The sequence below is a fragment of the Anopheles coluzzii genome, chromosome 2 (genome assembly GCF_943734685.1).
Source record: "Anopheles coluzzii chromosome 2, AcolN3, whole genome shotgun sequence".
In the NCBI taxonomy this organism is placed as follows: Eukaryota; Metazoa; Arthropoda; class Insecta; order Diptera; family Culicidae; genus Anopheles; species Anopheles coluzzii.
The window spans coordinates 27,820,393-27,845,316 of NC_064670.1; the positions used below are offsets into that span (position 1 = coordinate 27,820,393).

At 46.7% G+C, this 24,924-nt stretch overlaps 2 protein-coding genes across 2 annotated transcripts; both read left to right on the forward strand.

Annotated features, from left to right (window-relative positions):
• Positions 1-145: 145 nt before the first annotated feature.
• LOC120950102 (uncharacterized) lies at positions 146-10,761 on the forward strand. The gene is made up of 11 exons (XM_040367866.2): positions 146-521; positions 1,474-1,683; positions 1,776-1,938; positions 3,155-3,336; positions 5,805-5,986; positions 6,096-6,319; positions 6,397-6,640; positions 7,045-7,156; positions 9,784-9,943; positions 10,133-10,260; positions 10,350-10,761. Exons 1-11 carry the CDS (start codon positions 443-445, stop codon positions 10,403-10,405), a joined length of 1,740 nt encoding a protein of 579 aa, XP_040223800.2. The 5' UTR covers positions 146-442; the 3' UTR covers positions 10,406-10,761.
• Positions 10,762-14,362: 3,601 nt separating this feature from the next.
• On the forward strand, positions 14,363-23,298 carry LOC120948763 (cadherin-23-like). The gene is made up of 20 exons (XM_040365461.2): positions 14,363-14,625; positions 15,545-15,749; positions 15,831-16,275; positions 17,096-17,361; positions 17,434-17,528; positions 17,605-18,429; positions 18,498-18,685; positions 18,746-19,087; positions 19,152-19,636; positions 19,708-19,920; positions 19,985-20,094; positions 20,179-20,336; positions 20,438-20,565; positions 20,633-20,742; positions 20,830-20,950; positions 21,358-21,465; positions 21,570-22,168; positions 22,262-22,827; positions 22,913-22,976; positions 23,059-23,298. Exons 1-20 carry the CDS (start codon positions 14,596-14,598, stop codon positions 23,206-23,208), a joined length of 5,208 nt encoding a protein of 1,735 aa, XP_040221395.2. The 5' UTR covers positions 14,363-14,595; the 3' UTR covers positions 23,209-23,298.
• Positions 23,299-24,924: the final 1,626 nt, after the last annotated feature.

Sequence of the window (24,924 nt, forward strand, 5' to 3'; positions counted from 1 at the left end):
GGTACCGCGCGAATCACGCGTGTTTGGTATGTTCCAAACCGCCGGTTCCCGGCTAGCCGGCACTCTCCCGTTATCTCGGTTCGCTCCAATGGCTGAATGTGGGATAAAAATATCACCAACCTGTCGTCCGTGCACCGTGACCGTGGGATTAGCCGTGGGGTGAGATAACGCCCTGTGCCAGCAAAGTGAGTGAGATACAGTTCTGCGCAGCATCTTGCATGCCCGTCAGTAATCCGGAACGCTTTCTACGGTCAACCTCAATCATGAGCGGTTCATCAGTGTCGGCGGCGAACGTTTCCACCAGCGAGCAGCAAGGGCACTGAGGAACTGGGCCGTGTTGTTTCGAGTGACTAGTGGCAAAGCGAAGGGGACGGTGTGGGAGAACAAATCCGAACGCCGAAAAGTCTTTTGCACATTACGCACAGTACATTGAGCCGCGGCGATGGAATCACCGAAGGATAAGCACCGAAGTAAAGCAATAGAAATCAATGTTCCGCCGGATGTCATCGCCGGCAATGGAAGTAAGTGTGTCAGTAAGTGGGACGGGCGGCGTATGCGTTGCTTGGAAATTGCGGGCGCCGCAGCTTCTGTTGAAGCGACATTTTCAAGTGGTTGTGTCGACAAGATGAAAGCATAATCGTAAAATTAAATCTCGTGGTTTGTGTGTCTGTGTGCATTCGATGGGAGAGGTTCCCAGAGTAGATGGTTGCTAGGATGAGGTGGTTTAACGACTCTAATTAGCCCCTTTGAAATGATGATTTTGTGAGGGTGCCATTCCCATCCCGACAGACGATCGGTAGCAGCTGAAGTGTAGTTGAGTTTATCTTTATGCAAAGCCTAATTTTGCTCCCCAACGTGGGTCTTAAGAAAGTGCTCGTTCTACTCCGGTTCATGTGCAGTGTGTTTGAGTTCAAAAGTTCACTCGTAGTTTCTAACTATGGGCCCATCTGCGTCCAATCTTGGCTAACGGAAGCTGGGCCATCGGTGAGACTTTGAAAATTAAATTCACCAATGATTTATACGTCCCTCCGTAAGGAAATTGAGACAAAATTAGCCTCATGGTGCCGATACAGTACTAAGCTTTGCTAGAGTAACCTGTTAGTCTCTGCTGCCTTTGCCTTGGTTGGTAAACAATGATGTAGTATGAGGATGAATTATGCCATGAGTTTGAGCGTCTAAAACGCTGCTTGCAGGTTATTATAAAACTTGTTTGCTTCTCATTGTCTATGGGATGCTTTGCGTGTAGCGTAGCTTCACGAAATGCGAGCGAACCTGAAGGGCTAGAACTAAGTGTATTAGTTCTCATCTCGGTTTATGCGTTCAAAGGCATACCGGAAACCAGCTTTGGTGCCCGTTGGTAGCTTGCTACAATCTGAGTTAATAAACAGTTTATTATTAAAAGCTCCACTTGCTCCCTTTCTCTATGCATTTCTCTCTCTCTCTCTCTCTCTTTATTTTTCCGGGCTGCACCAGCTTCACCAGATGCGCCGGCCGATTTCGAAACGGCCATTGCCGCCACCGGGTACGGCCGTTTCAACTACCTTCTGCTGCTGGTCGCGATGCCCTGCTGCATGACGACCGTGTTCGAGACGACCACCATGTCGTACGTGCTGCCGAGCGCCGAATGTGACCTGAACCTTACCCTCGCCGACAAGGGCATGCTGAATGCCATCACCTACACCGGTAGGTAAACTGGGGCCACCCTCGTGATCCTCGTGGACGGCTGCAACGCGCCACGGTTGCAATTGTTTTACTTTCTTCTTGCACATTTCCAGGAATGATAACGTCCGCCTTCCTGTGGGGCTTCCTGTCCGATACGTACGGGCGGAAGCGGCTGCTCGTCGTTGGCTTTCTGCTGGACAGTACCTTCAACGTGCTGTGCGCACTCAGCCAGAACATGGTGGCCATAATGGTTTTCAAATTTATGGGTGGCTTTGTGTAAGTAGCTTCGCCTCCCTCTCTCTCTCTTTCTCCGTTCTAACCAGTGGGGTTAAATTCTTGTGGTACAGTGTTGCAAAGTGACTCGTACGGTGTTCCAGAGTTAGTAGATTATCTGGGTAGATATGGAAATTAACCACCCCGCATCGCATACGTTCTTGCTGCCGAAAGCATCTGACCATTGTCAGCCAACACGCTTCAGATGAAGCTGACAGGGGACCGCAAACGAACGATTGCTGACGCAATTAAATGTAACAGCTCGTTTCTGGCTTGTGATGTCGATGTGTGTGTGTGTGTGTGTGTACAGTGTGAAACAGGAAGTGAAGCTCAATAAACGCTTTCTAGTATTTGCAAAGCGTTCGGCAAGGCAATGACGTACAAGAGGGTGCGAATGGCGAACGTGATTTCGACCTGACCTTTAGTGCAGCTGTAGCCAGTGTAGGTACGCACCATTCAAGGAAGTTGGCAAAATTTCAAAAAAAGGTGCAAGAGATAGCATAAAAAACAGAAATAAAATCAAACTGTACTTCGCTCAGCCTACTTTGCTCCCTCCGGTTTGTTGACAGGAAGTGACAGCAGCCAGAAATACCGGCAAGCACCAAGGAAGACTTGCTGCTTTGATTTTATTCCATCCTTCCAGAGTTGAAAGTGTATTAAATTTGGCACAGTATAAACAAAAAAACGCTGTCGAGAGAAAGCCAATCGATTTCAACGTTTGATGAGCATTTCCTTCCCCATCTTCTTCGGCATCGGGGGTTGTGTTTGCATTGTAGCAAAGTTTTGCACGAAACTGATTAAATGCCATCGCTGAGGAGCTGGGTAGAAAGTAAAAATTCAATCGTACTTCAACCGAATCGTAATCGTGTCTTTTGGGAAATAAAAAAAAAAAGGAATTCAGAATGGGGAAGGTGCGGTGACAGTGGAACGTAATGCGCCGTAAAGTAAACGTAATTTATAGCGGTGCTAAAACCCGGTGTGCGAACACTTCCGGGATGAGTGTAAGTGAGCGCGTGTGCTTCTAGATTGGTGCCTGCAGATAGAGCGCTTACTGACTCGTTGTTTGTGTTGCTAGGCTAGTGCCGCGAAGTTAGAAGTTAGGAAGTGAAGTTGAGATCGTTCCCCGAAATTCATTACCCCCGCATAAGTGTGCCGTTTGCATTTTCATCTCCGAACTGTTAAAACAAGCTTCTTGTGTCTTTTTCTTTTTGCCCGACAGCATCTGTGGCCCATTTGCCGTGCTGATGGCGTATCTGTCCGAGTTTCACAGTCTGCAGCATCGATCCCGCGTGATGATAGTGCTCGGCGTGTTTTACAGCGCTGCCAACATGCTGCTGCCCGCCCTCGCCTGGCTCATCATACCCCAGTCCTGGAATCTCATCATCGGGGACGGTGTGCTGGGTAAGTAGTGTTGTCCGGTCGGGGTTTTAACCCCTGCTTCCGGCAAGCAGTTGTTCGGCCGCGCGAGTGTATGTGGGCGCATGTTTGACCGGGCTCAAACTAGTTCGGATTAGGTTCAAGTTGATGCGGAAATCCTTTGGGTCGTGGTGAGTGATTACATGCACTACTCAGTGCAGCGTCGGATTATCGGTAGTGACTTTTCGGGTGAATCGCATCCCAGCCTGCTTGGTCGGGATGATGATGGGAGGGAAAAGCTTTGCTCAACATGGATCACTGTTTGTGAACTTTTCTGCCCCTCAAGGGTGTTCGTGAGTGAAATTGGTTTAGTGCAGTCTCTGAGTGGACGCATTCCTTTAACATTTCACTACCAATTTAACTAAAACTTCCGCGTGAGCGAGGTATTGTAGATCATGTTTTAATGTTGCTTTAATATGCACCATTCCGCTACCATTCGCTCTGGCGATCAAGAGATAATCTTTCCAGCATGCCAATTTAAGCTCAATTTATTGCACGTTTGGTGCTTTATATTTTTCCTCATTTATGTTTGAGCATTTGAAGCATCCTACAGCGTTTAATGTTTCGTACGCTCAGGCACGATAAGGAAGAGTTCTATCGCAGCACGTACGCACGAAACACTTGACAGTACGCACCGAAAACAAACCACCGTATGCTCAACAATGGGCGGGAAATGCGTAAAACATTACGGAAAACCCCGCGCTGTTTACTGCCTAGCTCGTATAACCATCAAGGAGGCTCTCGATGGAGAATGATTTTCAATCACAAGCATCGATTGCACGCTACCTGGGCGCTATCGATACGTGGGATGTACGCGTAGGCGAGCCGAATTAAATTACCGGGTGTATACGGAAACTTCTTCAACCGAAAAAAACGCCCACAAACACACTACTAGAAGACGGAAACATAATAACGAACCAAAGATAAAGCTGCTGCCCTTGCCGGTCGTCACACGCTTCAGCCCGGTTTGTACGGTTGCTTCCGCTGCAGCTACTGCTAATGAAATGAGCTAAATATCGTATCAAGTGGATTTCGAGAAAACGGGACTTTCGAGAAGGAGCATTTCAGAGTGTCGTCATTATCCTGCCTCAACTCTCCCCCCCCCCAAATCGGAACGGTAGAGAAATTGAAGCAGTTCTTCCGGACTATTTCCGTTCACGGTTTTTGTCTGAATGGATGTCAAACTGCTTCTAAATTGATTTCTTTGCACCGGTTACGGGATTTTCGAAAAAGATTGCTCAAATTCGTTCGAGCTATGATCGGTACCGCGATTGCTGAAGTAGAGACAGATATTTGCAATCTGCAAAAAAATACATGCGACCTATAAAAATGAAACCCATTTCCTATATACATTAGTGATATGTAGTAATTTCCTATGCAAATGCTTAAAACGGTGAATGCAATATTAAACACTTTTTAGCTGCTTCCAAATATACCACAAATAGCGTTATCAGACACTTCCACTTTCCAGGGAGAGAGAAAAAAAAAACTTGCCAAGTGCTAAAAGGAAGCAATAATTAGAGCCCAAACTAACACGCCTTTTTCATTAACCTAGATATCAACCTAGAGCGGTACCTTGCAGTTCATCCGTTTCTACACAGTCCCGTCTGATACAGTCCCTGGCAATGCCGCACTCTAAACTTCCGGGAAGTGTCAATCTCGGACGGTCCTGCGACTGAGTGAATCTTTACACTCTAATTAGCGCTGATTATGCTATCTACTTTCACTTTCTTTGATTTTCAAAAGATCCATCAAAGCGCTCCTCGTTGCAAACGGCACACGATGGTGGCAAATAGATCCTTCAAGATAATCAAGAAAGCACCCAACCCCGGCTGGACCGATTGTGAACTGCAAAGAGTAAGGTGAAGGCTTTCGCGTCTCATTTACACCGCCGAGTGTGTAGAGTTACGGCGTTTGGGTTTGCCACACGGCGCTGGCATTAGGATGTAAATTGAATTCTAATCATCTACGAATGCGCGCTAGGCATTCGCTGATTGCTGGTCGTCTACTGGGGTATCCAGGCCTCGTGTGAATATTTAATTTCACCTGGAACCTGGTTGTGGATGCGCAATTGAATTGAATTCCACCCGGATGAGCACCATTCGGTTAGGCATGGGCACACACATATGCATGCACACACATATACACATATCAGAGAATGACATCCCCTGGTACGATGGTACTCTGTTCGCCCATATTTGTCGCATTACGTTACGCCCCGTACAAGGGACAATTTGCTTTGACATGGCGATTTAGGCTAATGAAAAGAGGCATTAAGGCCCGAGCCACGCTTGCGAGTTGACAAATGGCATTCATCGCTCAGTTCGTCGGAGATGGCATCCAAACACACGCACACACATACACACATAGGCCCCCACCTACAAACACACAACGAGATATGGCGCACACTGAAACGCTTATATGATTGTGCCTTTCGCGTTTGCCTTTCGCAGAAATACATTCGTGGCAGATTTTCCTTGCCGTCAGCTGCCTGCCGGGCGTGCTGAGCGGTATCAGCGTGATGTTTCTCCCGGAGAGTCCCAAGTTTCTCATGTCCAAGGGCCAGAACGAACGAGCGTTGGCCATTTTCCGGCGCTTGTACGCCATCAACACCCGGGACCAGCAGGAGTTTCCGGTAAGTAGCACTCCCCAAAGCATCCCGCCCGCGGCTTGAACGCTTACGCCTGACCGTTAACCGATACTTTGCACACATTTTCCTTACATGCTGCCACGCGACCGCGTAGATCAGAGTGTTGGTGGATGAGCTGAGCCCGGTGTCGGGCCCAATTGTACCGGCGTCCGGTAAACAGGCGTCCAGCAAACCTACCACCCATCCCTCACCAGCAGCAGCAGCAGCAGCACCCAGTGGGCTGGGCGAAGGGTTCCGCCAGCTAGGGATAATGTTCCGGAAGCCACATCTAACAAACGCCTGCCTGGTGTACGGTATCCAGTTCGGCATACTGCTCGGGTAGGTGTGCCCGACCGGCCGGAAAGTTTGTCTCTGCTATCTCGCATTGTCTAACTGCTCATCTCTAACCACTGCAGGTTAAACACATTTCGCCTCTGGGTGCCGCAGCTTTTCACCATCATCGAGGAGTTTGAGCACGAGCAGCATCTACTTCCCGACGGGCTGGCCAGCCAGGCAACGCTCTGCGAAATGTTAGCCTACAAGGTCAACAAAACGGAGCAGCTGCAGCAGCAATGGCTGGAACGTGACGTGTCCCGAGCGCTTCATGGCCCAGATCCGGTCGCAATGGAGCCGTTGGATGACGTCCTGATGTGCACCCCGGTACGTTTGACCCTTTGTAACTTGCCGCCTGACCTGAGTCTGACTGCTGGCAGGGCTTTTCAACAAACTCACTTTTCAACAATCGATCATCCTTCATGAGCGTCTTCTTTTTTCGGCGTGCAGTTGCTAGGTAGAACGTTGTCGCATCGTTCAAACCTCAAACCGGAAGCTCTACCGGCCAACATTGATTCTTTCATCTCCGTACGATGCGACAATGCGACCATGAAGGCTTTAAAGGTTGTCCTCTTTTATTGGTGCGTGAAAAGCCCTGTACGGTAAATCTAAGACCAGAGAGAACTTTCCATCCCAAACGGAAGGCTACTAACACTGGCTGGGGCAACATCTCACAACATCCTTTCTCGTGCTTTACTTTCACGCTTCATCTCGGACAACGCATCATGCAGACAACCGAAGGCCGGGTCTATCTGTACTCATTAATCATTGGATGCGTCGGCATTGGAGCGTACGCGGTTACGACCGTCATGATTAATTCCATCGGCAACCGGAACATTCTCAGTAAGTGCACGGACGGCTCGAATGGCACGGGCGCTACACTCGGATCGGTCGTTTGATGGTCATTTAGTGCGTTTCGATGTCAGATGGGAAAGGTTTTCGGTGCTTGATTGAGCCAGTTAAATGTTTTGCTGTGATGTCTAGCTAGTCGGCGTCTGTGTTTCGGCACAGTCGGGTGGCAGTATGATAACCATCTGATAGCCTCTGTGGGCAGAAACTCCATCTGGATAATAGCACAGTGTCTTTTCTCTCTTTTTTTATTTACTTTCCTTTTTTTGCTTATATTTCACGAGACTGCGATAGATCGTGAGGCCACAGTCAAAGCTCAAAGCAAAAAAGACTACAAACTTACACGATAAAATCAACACTTCTAATAAGCTTCAACACAGTCCGAAGCACAAAAAAAGAGCCTTAAGCTACAAAGGAAGAGGAACTGCGATGCTTGTCAGTCGTTTTTGTACATAATGGACAGTAATCAGAAAGAACATTATGCCATTCAAGTGGAATTCGATTCGTCTCATCTTGCCAGACAGCACGTCGTAGCTGGCTGTGACTATAAAACCTCCTTTCCCATCCCTTAGCATCGATCCCCAAACTGAATCACCCCTTTCTACCCCCATTCTTTCTGCCGGTCAATCGTGCAATGATAAATCTCCATGGAAATGGAAGCGAAAGGTGTCGAGTAACTTTATCCCAATTATTGCCTTTTCAAAGTTGAACCGGCTGAATTTAATTTGCCTCATTTCGGCACATTGGAGTTTTTCATTTGCACTGCATTAATTATCGCAAGCTGTCGCTGCTGCCAGCGTGTTTGTTTTTTTTTTTTATCCTGAAGTATTGGCAAAAGGAACGAACAATGAAACGAAAATGAAAGACAAACAGTACCCCCCCCCCCCCCCTTCCGCCAGCACGGAAGCGTGTGGCGATGCAGCGATCAAAATGAAAGCCATTTATTGCAGCCTCCTGGAGAACAATACATTGAATTGCGCAAACAATGTGTTTGCGTTCAATCTGCGTGCTTCATTTAATCGCGCAACAACGTGTTCCCTGTGCTGTTTATGCCTGGCGGGACTGTACTTTTCGTCACCGATTGTCCAATCGATTTTGCTATAAAAGAAAACTTAATATTAAGCAAGCGCAGAGGTTTTTCTTCTACGCAGCAGCGAGTTATCGGGAATGTGTTTTCTTTTGGATGTGATTTTTGTTCGTTTCCCCCCACAAACCCCAAAACCTCCATGGGTCTACACGTGTGTATAACGCCACACGGCGTGAACGTGCAGGCAAGATAAATCGTTGTGGGCTAGCTTGGCCTGAGGTGTATTTTTACCACCATTTTCCTGGGAAAATATGGGCCAGCATCTGTTGAATGTCGAACCGAGCTGCTGCGAAACCAACAAGCTAACCCCGAGGCCGAAGGTCTTGAGTAGCTTCTAGTGGTAGGACAGCGTTGGTTGGCTGACGCCGTACAGTTTTGGATTGATTGATTTGAAGGATTTGACGCCCGAATACGGAGAAACGGTAGACTCACGTTTCTGAGTGTTACTCAAGAAAGTTCTTAAAGTGTCCCTATTTTCGTGCTCAGCTAGCTTTTCAACACCAATAGAAACTTTAATATTCACGAATTGAATTGTTTAATGTACTCTGCACCACGCTGTGATAATTGAAGCAAAATTTCACTCATCCTACGCACACACCGGCCGGCTGACGGTGGGTGTCGCTTTCGAGACTATTGCCTCGCCATCCTTGTCAGTGCGTCATACTATTGGCGCCGTGATCGTCTTGTCAAATACCGCACCCCTTACGCTCAGAAACCCACACACACACACACAGACACTTTAGCACTCATCATATCGTGTCAATCAAAGGCAGAAAACTTCTTCCATATATTGGCACCTTCCCGCCCAAAAAGCTGCAAATTTGACAACCGCTCTTACCAAACGCTGCACTCTGGCAAGATTCTTCGAAAAGTAAACCAAACAATTTTGCTGACACTTTACGACGCTCCAGCTAAGGTGATGATGCCACACAACGAACTCCAGCGGAACGGCGAGAGCACAATGGCCGTTTGAGATTCGGCATAGCTTCGCTAGCCCTGTGGCTGCTTATAAATCACTTGGCGGAATTCCGCCAAACGGTACCGAGCGTGGTGTGGTGGTTGGTTGCTGAAGCTGGTTAAAGTTTATGTTCGTGCTGAGAAACTTGCCACCTGCAGTGACGGGTTTGGCTGTACGTACGTGTTGTCGGAGAGATGTGTCACTGTGGGTGGAGAAATGAAGGGGGGGGGGGGGGGGGAGCGGTGGTTGCTAGCGGTGCTAGTCGAAGCGTTCCATCCCAAAAAGGGCAAAAAGGGTAGAAGAAAATGGAGTTTGGTGAGGTGAGCAAACAGCACACATCATCGAACAAAAACCAACCACAGTTCTCATGCCCATCCACATCCCTCTGCAAGCATCCTCCTTTGAGGTACGACAAATCGGAATCGGAATTGAAAATAGCTACAGGGATGTGTGCATGATTTAGTGGCTCTATTAGCATCCCCATAACAGACACATTAACCTGTTTGGGTTCGCTTAATGTGCGTACCCTCTCTTTCCCACTCTCTACTTGCATGCACTCCTCCTTCTGCCCGGCAGCGTACGGATTGCTGCTAGCTGGATCCTGCGGTACCGCCCTGTACTGGGCCCGAAGCTCACTCGTAACGCTGATACTATCGTCGTGCTACATCACCATCTGCAGCATAGCCTCGACGGCCCTGGTCGGTGCCGTCGTCGCGATGTTTCCCACCTCCATGAGGTTTGTATTGTTTGCGCGTAACCACAAAAGGGCTCGTAGTGGCTTTTTCAAGCTCATCACCTAAATCGCGGCTCGTTTGAACGTTGGATCATTTGTGATTGTGTGTATGTGTGTATGTGTTGGCCTTTTTTTTTTCTTTGTGGTGGATTTTCGTGGTTTACGCTCATCGACATTCTCATCTTCCACCAGGACAATGGTGGTCTCGCTAACGATGATGTTTGGCCGCACCGGGTCCATCATTGGCAATGTTGTTTTTCCCTATCTGATGGCGCTCGGGTGTTTGCCACCGTTTGTCATGATCGGTGCCATTGTGATAGGTAAGTTATGAAACACGGCTAATGCACCCCACCCCACCGCTGTGCTAATCTTTTTACTGCTTTATTCTGCCTCGACCGTACCGTTCTAGCTGTTGCCGCGGTGTCTCGCCTGCTGCCACGAACGGTTAAAAAACCGTTACAATAAATTAGCAGCAACAGCGGGAAAACCCCCCTCTCTGCTGCGCTGGCTGGACAGGATGGAATATAATTGCTCAATCAATATTAAAACCAACGGCACAAGGTTGGCCAGCCAGGACCACCAAACAGACCGGCCGAGGTTAATTGACCGCATTAATGGTTCCGTTAAAAACAAAGCATGCCTCAGGCAGCGGAAGTATCATCAACCGGTGGACGGCGCAAAACAGTGGATGGAAAAATGGACGCATAGAATTGAGATTAAATAAATATTGAAAGATTCAAACTAAAAATAATTTCAGTACTCATGGTCAAATGCTGTAACTAATTTTAATGTGCAATAAATTAAATTATGTTCACAATGTATCAATTGTGTTTAAATATAATGTTTGCTTTAAATTCTTTATCTCTCAAACTTCCTTTCTTCTTTACTTCTTTACTTCTTTACTTCTTTACTTCTTTACTTCTTTACTTCTTTACTTCTTTACTTCTTTACTTCTTTACTTCTTTACTTCTTTACTTCTTTACTTCTTTACTTCTTTACTTCTTTACTTCTTTACTTCTTTACTTCTTTACTTCTTTACTTCTTTACTTCTTTACTTCTTTACTTCTTTACTTCTTTACTTCTTTACTTCTTTACTTCTTTACTTCTTTATTTCTTTATTTCTTTACTTCTTTACTTCTTTACTTCTTTACTTCTTTACTTCTTTACTTCTTTACTTCTTTACTTCTTTACTTCTTTACTTCTTTACTTCTTTACTTCTTTACTTCTTTACTTCTTTACTTCTTTACTTCTTTACTTCTTTACTTCTTTACTTCTTTACTTCTTTACTTCTTTACTTCTTTACTTCTTTACTTCTTTACTTCTTTACTTCTTTACTTCTTTACTTCTTTACTTCTTTACTTCTTTATTTCTTTATTTCTTTACTTCTTTACTTCTTTACTTCTTTACTTCTTTACTTCTTTACTTCTTTACTTCTTTACTTCTTTACTTCTTTACTTCTTTACTTCTTCACTTCTTTACTTCTTTACTTTCTTACTTCTTTACTTCTTTAGTTCTTTACTTCTTTACTTCTTTACTTCTTTACTTCTTTACTTCTTTACTTCTTTACTTCTTTACTTCTTTACTTCTTTACTTCTTTACTTCTTTACTTCTTTACTTCTTTACTTCTTTACTTCTTTACTTCTTTACTTCTTTACTTCTTTACTTCTTTACTTCTTTACTTCTTTGCCACTACTGGGCTTGGCTTTCAGTGACTTACTGATTACACAAAGCAGAATAGTCAGTCCTACGTATGGAGGCACGGTCTATTTGGGAATTGAACCCATGACAGGCATGTTGTTAAATCGTACGAGTTGACGACTGTACCATGAGACCGGCTATATATTACCTGAGAAATAACCTTAACCTTTACTTCTTAACAACTATGATCAATGGAGATCATGTTTGTTGCAACAGCATCCAGAATCAAACTAGCCAGGATATAAATCCTCAAGCATCTGTAATTGAGCCATATTAGATCAAGACATACTAAAAATTCTTGATGCAGAATCTGGAGAAATTTTCGTCGATTGTCTTTCATTTTGTATCGAATTGTTCTTTAGCATAGTACATTGAAGAGTTTTTTTTGTTTATGCATGAATAGTACTTGAATGGTTCAAACTTCCACCATTTACCAATTATTATTCAACCATTGTTTGCCTTTGTACATTCTTTCGCACCAAAAATTTTCCGTATTGGAGCGATTCTCAAAATTAGGGAACCGACATACCGATAACTGGCACCTTTAGCCTGCTTCCTTCTGAGGTAAAAACATATTCTCCGAAACTATGCTAACTAGACAGCGGCATACAGCAGCCTATGGGCTGCCTTCGGGACCTTCTTCGTTTGCAGTACGTGGAAAGTTCAAGCAGCCCGGCACCTTGATGTCACGGAAAGGAGAAATTAAAATCCTCACTTCATGCAAGCGCCAACGACCGGCAATACTTGAGCGAAACTTCTGTCATGCCTGTGTCTTGCTTCCGGAAAAGTGCTCAGGTCTTTTCGATTTGGGATTCTTGAAAAGGGCCTAATTGGAATGCACACAGAAGAAAATCCGTCGTCATTCCAGGTTGCGCTCCGCAGACCACACAATACCTCGGAACGTCGGCATTCCGTCGGTGCGCCGGTGTGAACGAACGCCAAAAACACCACCCAAGTCGAAGTGGCAAGTCCGCCAAATCAACCCGCCGCCGCCAGAGCGGCAGAACCCGATCACTTGGACCAAAAAAAAAAAGGATGGCAACCCGTCCCCGAATTCTGGGAACGCTCGTCACATGTAAAAGCGGATGTGGACGTCAAGTGTCAGTGTCGACGGGCTTTGTGCGCCTGGCGGTGGTAATTCAATTATTCGAATGCTTGAGATTAATTGAGTTTGACTGTCGCAGCAGAGGTTGGTTGCGCGTATTCACTCATTATTTTCTGCGAGAGAATTTTTGAAGCTCAGCAATTGGAATGTCAGTTTCTAGGCTTAAGACGACTGCTGCTTGTTCTTCTCCCACTATCGTCCCCCAGCATCCTCACCACATCACGCAGATAACAAGTGGGCGAAAGGGAAAAACTTTTCAACCCAACAATCCGTCCTTTCTTGACGACTGGGCGACTGTGCGCTGTGGGTAAGCTGATGAACAAAGAGAAGGGTTGTGCGAATTAATAAGATAATGAGATCCAATTATAGCCTCTCGGCCAGAGCAACTAATACAGGGTGGTAAAGTGCCCTTTTAAACCTCGAGCAGTGGTTATGATAGTGGACATTAAGCACGTCTAATAGAATATAGTTTATGAACTTGAGTTTATCCAGCAGGACGTTGGATTGTGTGCGTTCCTTCATTGGACGATAATTTCATGGAACAGCGTGTGTTACTGTGAATGTTTAAAGATGGCATATTTAGCCTTTTCACTGCAAGTTACTTAAAAGCTACAAGATGCGTATGCTATCTCATTTTTTCGTTTCTCACAAATCGTTGGAAAATCATTAGCCACAAGGACTTTTTACGGTTTGTGTGCTAAACCAACCCGATAAGGTTTAAGTTGCTCAACCATTATGAAAAAGCATGTAGAGTTTCATTGCACAGCTGCACACGGGACACAGTTCAGAAAAAAGGATTCCTTCTCCCTCAGAATTGCTTCACAAATGCGGCTGACTCTTGTTGAAGAGCAAAAACAGAACGGGGAAATTTAGTTTTCCCACCCAAACCTCTCTAATAACATGCTTTTAACGGAGGTTTTGAGTATTATTGTTTTTTACCCAGGACGAAGCCGGCCACTCTCAGTTTGCGTTGAAGTGGAAATGATTTAAATGCGAAAGTTTGTTTGACTGGTGCAACATGTGCACTACTATGAGTTGAAGCAAACAAATGAACAAACAAATTGTTTTATTGTGATGCTTGATTTTCATATTTTACATTGGTATAGATATTTTACTTTTACATACCCTTGGGTGGACATCCATTAACAAATGGTTACAACAACTGAACTTAACAACTGTTCCTCATTAGCTTCCAATATCCTGATGCATACCAATGCAATTTTACACATTCCTAACCAACCAACAACATTGTTCCCCTAAACACGTGAACCTTCGTTGGGCATGTGAGTAATCAAAGATATCACAAACTGACTAGAAATGCCAATAGTAAGGTACTATGCCGACTATCGCAAACTACCGCGAGATGGTAGTACACCACCGCACCGTGTGTTGTTTGTATTGCACTTTCTATTTCACTCTGTCCTTGTGGTTTCTGCTGGAGACAAGACTCATATCACTCGTTTACTAGCAACCCTGGAACCGGTTATCTTATCACGCGGGAGGCTGTTTTTAAATAGTGAAAAGCAATCGACATTTCTTATCACCCGATAGCGGACGATATCTCCAACCGGAGCGTCACTGGTTTGGTCACTCGGCGTCGGGGAAGAGAGCAATCGATGCCAATCGGAAGGCCAATTCGAGTCAGTCGTTGAAAGCTGTCCGCTGCAGGTGCATGATTAACGGTTTGACCGTAGGCACACAGCGTTTTGTTTGAAGTGGAAGTTTTTTTCTTCTTTTTGTCGTTGTAGTTGTTATTGCGCTTCATTGCATTCAAAGAGTGTGTTAATTAGTGTAACGGCTGCTGGCGGCCATAATTAAATCGTGTGAATCACAGCAGCGAGAGAACGGAGAAATGAAATGTGTTGCTAGTAAATTTAACATGGTAATTGCATAATATTATTTAATCTGTTACCGCCAATAAGTGAAATAGACGTGAAAAAGCATGTGTTAAAGATAATATTACCAAGTGCCGACTGTTGTAAATATACTCCACTGGAACTCCCAGGGACTAGGACATCATATTTGAGAGCCAAAGTGGAGAGTGTAGTGCGCTAATTGTGATGTGGTCGAGAAAACAGGAGCTTTTAATCCTTTCCCCATACGGTCAGCCACACGGCAACCGGGAACAAGATCCGGGTGACTAATCTAGCCCACGACAACAACAACAACAACAACAGTAATAACAACAACAAAAGGCACTTGATTGTATCGGCGCATTGTTGGACGAGTTGTCTTATCGAAATGCCAGCAATTGACAGCAATCTTTACGGTCGTTCGCTTCCGCCAACATTTGCAATGCAGCAAGATAGGACGTAGCGGCCTGTAGCGGATTGACTGCCGTTAGGAAAAGGATTTACGCGCACTGGGTCCCAAACAGCTTGTGTGGCTCATTCATGGACGCCTTCTGGTAGTGTGTGTGTGTGTGTGTGTGTGTGTGTGTGTGTGTGTGTGTGTGTGTGTGTGTGTGTGTGTGTGTGTGTGTGTGTGTGTGTGTGTGTGTGTGTGTGTGTGTGTGTGTGTGTGTATACGTGTCACGGCCCTTGTACGACAGTATGTCTTCCCCGTTTTGAGTTGTCTAATAATTTCGATGTCATGTGTCACTCATCGTGTGATTGATGAAACCGCTTCACCGACTGCACTTGCCAGTGGAGCTATCGCTTGGCAAAGTTAAACAGCCAGTAAACATGACTCGGACAGCATGTTCTCCACTGGCACTCCGTGGGTGGGCACTGGTGATAAAATTTTAAAGCGCGTTCGCTAGTGTATTTGTGACTTCGTTTTTTTTGCGACTTTCTTTACAGTGGTTGCACTTGGGTTGGTTGCTGGGGTTGCTGCTGGTCCTGTTGCCGTTGGTCCGATGCCAAGGATGGGGCGAACCACGGTTCGAGACGGGAAATGTTGAAAATATATCACTCGCCGCATACAACGAGGCGCAGCTTCAGCAAGATGTCTGGATGGTGGAGGAGATGGATGCACCGTTCGTGCTGCTCTACATCAATTACCAAGGTAAGTACGAACGATTAGGGGGGTAAACGTGCCAGCAAAGTGTGTTCCCACATTACGGTCCACTGCCCTATTATGCTACAGGACCGTCCGAGCCTACGATACGCGAGTCACCGGCCGATCTTGACGCAAGGCTACAGCTGTCCGAGGCTGGCCGCTGGTCGATCGTAATCAATCGCCGTCAGGACTACGAGGTGCATCAGCGTAGCAGTCTCATTCTGCTGGCCGTCGAATCCACGGCTATCCCGTACGCGATCGTGGTCAACTTGGTGAACGTGCTGGACAATGCGCCCGTCATGACGGCCCAAGGTAGCTGTGAGATTGAGGAGTTGCGCGGGGACTTTGTGACGGACTGTCTGTTTAACGTGTACCATGCGGACGGGTTCGAGGAGAATGGCATTGGCAATTCGAGCACGAACGAGCTGTCGTTCGAGATCGGTGATGTGGCCGGTGCGCGGGACCACTTTACGTACGTGCCCTCCACGGTGACCCCTTCCCAGCCGATCTACAACAAGCTGTTCAATTTGAAGTGAGTATAGGGGTGGGAAAGGGGCGTCCCTCTGTAGCAAGGACTAACTATCCGGCTGCATGGTGTTGACTAAGTCTCGAAAGCCTGTATAAGCCGTCCACTCTGCGTAGGACTGGACGACAAGTAAAATATATGGGTGGGCTAAGCCAATTCTAAGCCAACCCGGTCTTATCCATCAATTATTTTGCCCACTTTGCTATCAAATATCTTGCCACAAATGGGTAAAATATTTGTTAATTTACCAATTAAATGCTAATGATAATAATTAGCATATGTTTACCGTTATTTTTCCTAAAGGGTCGTTCCCATGAATTACAATTAAAGGAATTCACTTTGTGGGATGGACCTTGTTGGAATCGGCAATTCTACCACCTAGAATGAAAGTGTTGTTTGATATTGCATGTGCTAATTAAGCGCATTCAAATGATCAATTTCTAGTATTTAAATTTTCAATTATTTTCTGTGTCAATTAACCCCATATCAATGAAATAACAAATAGCTCGCTGCCAAACAATGAACCCTTTGATCTTTACAGTGAACGAAACTCTATGTGATTTATAGTAGCTGATTATTACTAATAATAATTACATGTCTATTTTCTATCTGTAGCCCTTTCCTCTCATGAATTGCCATTGACTAAATCCTAATGGGTATAATTGAGCAAACATATTAGTACCTTTTCGACGAAACAGCTTCAAGCTATATTCAACACAAAGCATACAAGCATATATCGCTAACTAAGCTATCTAGAACTACATCCACCCATTTGCTTCTGGTATACTTTTCCAATGCATTAAACTGATTACACTGTCGCCTCCAGAGTTTTAAAGCAGCTGGACTACACCGAGAACGCTATATTTAACTTCATCACCACCGTGTACGACCTAGACCGGACGCACTCCTTCAAGATGAGTACGATCGTTCAGGTACGCAACGTCGATAGCCGGCCTCCGATCTTTAGCCGACCGTTCACCAGCGAACGAATCATGGAAAAGGAACCATTTTACGCGACCGTGATCGCAATCGACCGTGACACTGGACTAAACAAACCGATCTGTTACGAGCTGACGGCTCTAGTACCGGAATGTAAGCAAGAGTGTATTCAATTGCGGGGCAAATATTCGGCAAAGCTTTCTAATTTGTGTATTACTTGTGTAGATCAGAAATATTTCGATATTGGACAAACTGATGGAAAGCTGACCGTGCACCCGATTGATCGAGATGCGGAACAGAATGAGCTGTACACCTTTACGGTACGTGCAATACTAACGGAAATAGGCTCAAAGAGTGTCCCATTTATGATTCCCCGTTTCGCAACCAAACCTTCAGATTGTAGCGTACAAGTGTCACAACCGGCTGCTGAACACCTCCAGCGAGGGTGCAATCATTTTGCTGGACAAAAATGACAACATTCCCGAAATATACATGAAGCCGCTTGAGCTGGAGTTTTGGGAAAACACCATCATGGAGCTGCCATTCGACGAGCTCGTCATTCACGATCGCGATCTCGGCGAGAATGCCCGGTACGAGGTGCGGCTGGCCGAAACGGTAGCAGGCGTACAGCAGACAACGGACTCGTTCACCATCATCCCTGGCAACGGGTACCAGCGTGTATCGTTCACGATCAACATCAACAATGCGACCAGCCTGGACTATGAGCTGCCGGAGCGTCAAACGTTTGTGCTGCACGTTACCGCTCACGAACCGATCGAACCGACGCACGAAAGCACCCAGCCGATTACGATTCGGCTCAAAAACTGGAACGATGAGGTACCGAAGTTTGGCCGCGATGAGTACCAGATCAGCGTGCCCGAAACGATCGGAGCGGGCGAGCTGTTGGCAACGGTTACCGTGACCGATCGCGACATAGACGATGGTATAAGGCTGTTCGCACTGGGACGGTTGGCTGAAAGTTTAAGCGTCACCGAGCTGCCGGTCAGTGCCGAGCCCGAGACTAACCTCCCCCTGTACGGGTTCGAAATCGCTACCAAGGTGGGGGACATCTTCGACTACGATATTGCAAAAGAGGTGATAGTGCAGCTGCAGGCGGAAGATACGCTGCGCACGGCTAAACAAGAAAGCCTGCATCAGATCTTCTCGCAGCTCACCATCACGGTGATAGACGTGAACAATAAGCCGCCACAAATTACGCTGGTACGTTAGCAGTTGGAGCAAGTGAGTCGTAGCGTTTAGTGATGTTTCACAATCACTTGTTATTGCAGCCTCGCGGTACGATGCACATTTTGGAAAACTCGGTCGCCGACAGTGCGGTTATCATTGGCGAGGAGCAGATAGCACAGATCATCGGCACAGATCCCGACACCGAGGCGGAGCTGGAGTTTAGTATCGATTGGAGCAACAGCTATGGCACCAAGAGCGGAATCCGGGCGAAGGCGGAAACATACGAAAAGTAATGTAATCTTTTGTGATTTGATCGTTAACATTGCTAACTCAATTCAATGTCCCTTAGCTGTTTCTACATACACGAGGAAAAGGTAAACCGTCAGCGAACGATCGGAACCATCCGTGTGAATCCCACGTTCCCCCTGGACGTCGATCACGAAATGTACGACACACTGTTCCTGGTCATTCGGCTGGTGGACCGGAATCAGACGATCCTGCCCAATACGGTGGAAACTGTAGTGGCGATACAGATTGACGATGAGAACGATAATGCTCCTTACTTTGACAACAGCACGCTCACGGTGGTACGGTCGGTTAAGGAACGATCGGACTCGGGCGTAACGATCGGTAACATTATTGCTCACGACATTGACGGACCAGGAAATAACGAAATAACGTTCGCGATGGAGTAAGTAACTACCGTTAGTTCGCGGTCAAACTGGTACTATCAAAAACCTTCTTGTCTCTTCTAGACCAATCGATCCGGCCCACAAAGGATGGATGAACATTGACGACAACGGTATCGTAAGGGTGGAGGGCAATCGATCGATCGACTGTGACATCCCGCCCATCGACAAGGTACTACAGAACGTAACCATATCGGACTGGAAGTGGAGTAACTGGCACGTGTTTGAAATTGTCCTGATGGACACCAACAACAAGCAGCCGTATCACGATCCCTTCCCGAACGATGGGCAGGTGTACCAGTTTGAGAAAATACCCTCCAATACGGCCATCGTGCGGGTGGAGGGTAAAGATCAGGATCGTGATGTCCCGTACCATACCGTGTCGTACGAGATCAACTATCGGGATTTTCCGCAGCTGCAGCGTTACTTCGAGGTGGACAGTACCGGGCGGGTGTACGTGAAGGAAAACAACGATCTGCTCGATCGAGATGCGGGTCTTGAGAGCATTATGATTAACATCGTGATGCTGGATAATGCGGGTGGATATGACAGTAAGTGCTTCGGGACGAGCCTGCATGCCAACACTTTTCATCGGGCATTTCTTCCGTATTTTCTCGGTCAGTTCAAAATCGTGTATCGACAAACATCAATCTCACTCTGCTCGACATCAACGATCATACGCCAAAGCTACCGGAGCTGGCAGCGGACGAACTGAAGGTGTCGGAGAATGCCAAGCAGGGCTACATCGTAAAGACACCCTTTGCTGCACTTGACCTAGATGACAAGCGTACACCAAATGCAAAGATCAACTACTACATCGAAGAGATGACGCCAGGTACCAGATGCATGCCGTTAGCCGTACTATTTGAATTTGCTAAATGTATCTCTCCTGTTTCTAGAGCTGGAAACTCCCCTATTCTCGCTAGAAAATATAGACGAATACAATGCGGTGCTAAGGGTGGCTCAAGATCTGAAAGGATATTACGGAACGTGGACACTGAAAATTAAGGTTAGTATTCGGTGGGAGAAACCAGCAATAAATGCTCCTGAATAATACATCACTAACACGTACTCTTTGTTTCGACGAAAAAAGGCCTGTGATCGTGGCAGTGAGTACGAACCAATAATTCCACTAACGGAAGAACCGAAGGACAATTGCGAGACACGCGACTACGAGCTGACGGTGGAGCCGTTCAACTACAACACTCCCAGCATTACCTACCCCTCCCGTAGCGCACAGCTCCGTCTAAAGTAAGTCGCCAATGGGCCGAGCTTGCCACACAGATTTGATACGCAACTGGGAATTGGGGTGGACTATTTTTTCTTTTATTTGTATGTTTTCACACAAAAAGGTACGAATCGCTACAAAACGGACGCCCGCTGGTCGAGACTAATGGGTCCCCGTTGCCGAAATTCGAAGCCATCGATGATGATGGTGGCATATATGGAGACGTAACGTTTTCACTGACCAGCACAAACGGTAAGGTTTCGACAAGTGGTTTGACGTTAATTGAACTGTTTTATGGCCTTCCCACTCTCCTCCACAGACGGTGAGCAGGACCACGAAGTGTTCCGGGTGGATAAAGTTGACAACAAAACGGGCCTGCTAGTGTTGGAAAATTCTCTCGCCGTACAACCGTTCCCGAAAAACTACAGCGTACGTAGTGACCCGGACCCGATTGGCAAACGATTTGATTTTTCCCCACCAACACGCGTAATTATTGAACGCTATTCTATCCCGCAGATCACCGTGATTGCCAGGGATGGCGGTGACAGGCAGTCGGAAGCCGCTATTCACGTCGTCTTCATCAACATGACGGGCGAGCCGGCCTTTCTGGAGCCGACCTTCGATACGGACTTTACAGGTAATACACAGTGGGCACAAGAGTGCGAGTGAAGGTTGCGATTTGCGGTTTAGCGAACTTTAGCGCTGTAGCGAACAAACGGTCATCCATTTAGTTTTGCTAGTGGACGGGCTTTAGGTCTCAATGTCCGGGAGCTTTAATGTTCCCGAAGAAAGCTTCAAAAGTTTCCTCTAAACGGTCGGGCCAATCAAATAAGTGATAGAAAGCAGCTTGTTCCTCTTTCTGCGACTATTCATTTCCTCTCCAAATAAGTACATAGTGCAGCAATCATTTCAACACTGCAAACATTATCAATGACCTTTGACCCATTTGCCCAATGCTCGCGTACCGCAAAACGGCAAAGTGTAGCCACAAAAACCTACCTCAAATGCTCAATCTTCGGGACGGGCTTTTGTTTAATTTGGCAGAAAATGAAGAGGGTCGCGATGAGAGACGACAGCTACCGTTTGCCGAGGATCCGAAGAACGCGGGCCTTCCCCCGGGCGCAGAGACGAACGTGTACTATTTCATCGATAGTAAGTAGCGAGCGAGCGAGCGTTGAATTTCACCCATCATAACCCGAAACTCCGATTGCCCCCATTACTCCTCTTCTGAACGTCCCTCTTCCAACCCGCCCCAGAGACGTACGGTAATGCGAGCCATCTGTTTCAACTGGACCGCGTCAGCAATGTGCTGCAGCTGGCCCAGCTGCTCGACCGGGAAGAGATACCGACGCACGAAATCCGAATCGTGGCCACCAACAACGAAAATGGCCCGCCGGATACGGTGCTCGAATCGTCCCCCTCGCTGCTGGTTGTCCGCATCAAGGTGAACGATGTGAACGACAATCCGCCGGTGTTTCAGCAGCGGCTGTACGCCGCCGGCATCACCACGAACGACCGCGTCCCGAAGGCACTGTTTCGCGTGTACGCCGAAGATCCGGACGAGGACGAAATCATCCGGTACGAGTTGGTGAACGGGACGGCGGTCGGTGAAAACCTGCAAACGGACGGGCTGCCCTTCCGGCTCCATCCGGACAGTGGAGAACTAACGCTGACGTCCAAGGTACAGCCGAACCAGAACGGGTACTATCAGCTCACCCTGATTGCGTTCGATCGGGACGATACGCACAATGATACGGTGCCGGCCAAGGTGTACATCGTGTCGGAATCGAACCGCGTGACGTTCGTGTTTCTGAACAGCGTCGAGGAGATTGATCAACCGGACGTGCGGAAGTTTGTAAGTGCTCACCACCAACTTCACCGTCCCAGTTCCGCATGCTAACACGTGCTGGTGAGCACCATGGTTTGCTTTGCATGGTTTCATTTGCAGCTTGCCCAAGAGCTGACCGGTGCGTACGAAATGGAATGCAACATCGACGACATCGACCAGACGACGGCGAGCGACGGTAGACAGGCCGGGGGGTCTAGCAGCGCCCTCACGGACGTTCGGACCCACTTCATCCAGGACAATCAGGCGGTGGAGGCGAGCCGGATACAGCTGCGATCCTCGAACCGGACGTTCGTCACCGTGCTCAAGACGACGCTGCGCACTCGCGGCCTCTCCCTGCAGGACGTACCGCCCCTGGCGACGGAAGCGCTGACCGAGGCGGACGAAACGCTGCAGATCATCCTGATTGTGGTATCGGCGGCCCTAGCCGTCCTGTGCGTGATACTGTTCGTGGCGTTCTTCATCAAGATCCGCAGCCTAAATCGCCAGCTGAAGGCACTGTCCGCGACCGACTTTGGGTCGATTTCGTCCGAGCTGAATGGGAAGCCGACGCGCAACGTGCCCACAACGAACATCTTCTCTATCGAGGGCTCCAATCCGGTGCTTAACGATAACGAGTTCCGCGACCGGATGGGTGGTGGTGGTGGCGGTGTTTATGACGATCTCAGGTGAGCCGTGGCAGAGGGGTCATTATCGGTATTAGATTGAGGTAAAATAATGCAATTTTTTCGTGTTTCCTCCACCATGGACCAGTCTACAATCGGAAGAATCCGACTTCAACGACGTGGACAGGGACATTTTCGCACCGAAGCGAAAGGTAAGTTGCTGATCCGTAGACACTCCAGCGATAACCATTAACGGGCTCTGCTCTTCGTGCCTTCTCGTTATCCTGCTTGCAGGAGAGTCTTAATCCCGCGCTCCTGGAGCACATACGCCAGCGTTCGCTAAACCCAATGGCGAACGGAACCGACAAGAGCAACGACGGTGCGCCTACCTCCAACCATAAAAAGCTCGACGAAACTGACGACGAGCTGTCCCACCGGTTCTAGCGCGTGTGTAGTGGTTTCGATGTCGATGGTTTTATGTGCTGGTTTGGTGTTAATTTTAGCTGTAAATACATTTTACTGTTATTGGATGAAGTGCGGCTGCTAATCAGTTAACTCCAACCTGGTGCCATTCTGCTGTAGGCAGAGACACTCGTTTGCTCTTTCTGTTTACTGTTGAAGGACTTACCTCTCCCCCCCCCCACCCCCCGCCGATACAGCCGTTAACGGATGCACGAAACATGTTTAAAGGCCACACATAACTAAACTCAAAATGTCATTTTATGCTGATACGAGCAAGGGTTCCATTTGGGCGGAGTGGCCGGCTGTGAAAGTTATTTCTTTTCCTTTTTGTAACCATAATAAAGGACAGTGGATGACGAAATCTCTCCGATTCGTTAACGGCCTCTTCCATCCTGACGTGTATGTGACATAGATTGGAACGGCCGATGCTTTTTAATCCTTTTTTTTAATCTCTTCTTCCATTCGGCTCGTCTGGAGCCGTCCTAACGGTGTACGGTCTTTGCACGATGGGAAGCACAAAATTTATGTAAATTAAAACGGATACTCTACATGGAAGAAGAGATAAAATATGGATCAATTCATACCGGCCAGCTCCAGGGAGCAACCTGATGGTTGAGCATGAGCATCAGCAGACCACGTGTTTGATGGTTGGATGTTGGGCTGTTGCCGGCTAGATGTGAACCTTCTACGAAACTTCACTTTCAGGCAAAATCACAGGAGCTACTCCATACTACACATAGTGAAAGCTTGATTTCAAAATTTCAAATACCACAAAAACCTATATCTCCATCAATCGGAACAGCAAGTGCTATCTGAACATGTTTTTCAGTTTGATAGTCAATGTTTATAACGTAATAACTACGGAAGCCTATTCATGCGGTTCCAAGAGAGCCCTTAAATAGTGCATGTAATAGGCTTTTACTACTCATTGCGCAAGTTTGAAGTAGCGTTACGTTGGGCTAGAGTGTGTAAATGATAATCCATTGATATGGATGGGCGCGTGCGTTCACCCTTGGGGCCTTTGTAGATATGAGCGGGTTAAAGGGATTTTTTAGAGTAGGTTATCCAGTGCCAAATGAAGTTCCTCATCGTCATTCGACCGGTTGCTTTGCTATTCTTCTACAGCTATCGGATCGAAAATGTTTCTGTGGATCTTCCACTTCAAAATGATTGAATGCATTGGATCGCATGTGTACATTAAAATTTACTTCACAAATATCCGTGTACGAAGAAACTACTCACCGAAATGGAGGGTGAAGTCTGTAGTTTTTCCCCTCAACCGAGAGAAGTATTTTGGAATATTTACAGCAAAATAAAAATGCTTACCTTCATCTTTTACTGGATATAGCAATCGTTTGTTTAAATTTGCTTATTTTTCAATTTTACGTTCGAGAATGCATTGAGAAATTCATTGGAACTTACAGTGCGGCTTTCTCCACACTGGGATGCCAGCGGACACCAGTTTATAGCGTACATAATTTTATAAACAATACACAATTTGAAATGTTCATCAAACAAAATATAAATAATGAGCATAATTTTAAGAATAAAAACCATCCCAAATCTAAGATAAATTCTTAAAAAATATCACATAATTTAGTTTTTGCACCACGGTGTATCCCTCTGTGAGACGCACGCAAACATGTATAAGAAGAGCGGGGCAAAATGGGCATGTTAAGCAGTTTACTGAATATTCCT

What these genes read in the sequence shown, in the direction of transcription:
- LOC120950102 (XM_040367866.2), top strand. Translation starts at nt 443, where the DNA reads ATGGAATCACCGAAGGATAAGCACCGAAGTAAAGCAATAGAAATCAAT. An exon ending in TGTCATCGCCGGCAATGGAA is followed by an intron (nt 522 to 1,473) that starts GTAAGTGTGTCA and finishes GGGCTGCACCAG; the next exon opens with CTTCACCAGATGCGCCGGCC. An exon ending in AAATTTATGGGTGGCTTTGT is followed by an intron (nt 1,939 to 3,154) that starts GTAAGTAGCTTC and finishes TTTGCCCGACAG; the next exon opens with CATCTGTGGCCCATTTGCCG.
- LOC120948763 (XM_040365461.2), top strand. Translation starts at nt 14,596, where the DNA reads ATGAAATGTGTTGCTAGTAAATTTAACATG. An exon ending in GAAATAACGTTCGCGATGGA is followed by an intron (nt 19,088 to 19,151) that starts GTAAGTAACTAC and finishes TGTCTCTTCTAG; the next exon opens with ACCAATCGATCCGGCCCACA. An exon ending in GGTGTTTATGACGATCTCAG is followed by an intron (nt 22,828 to 22,912) that starts GTGAGCCGTGGC and finishes ACCATGGACCAG; the next exon opens with TCTACAATCGGAAGAATCCG.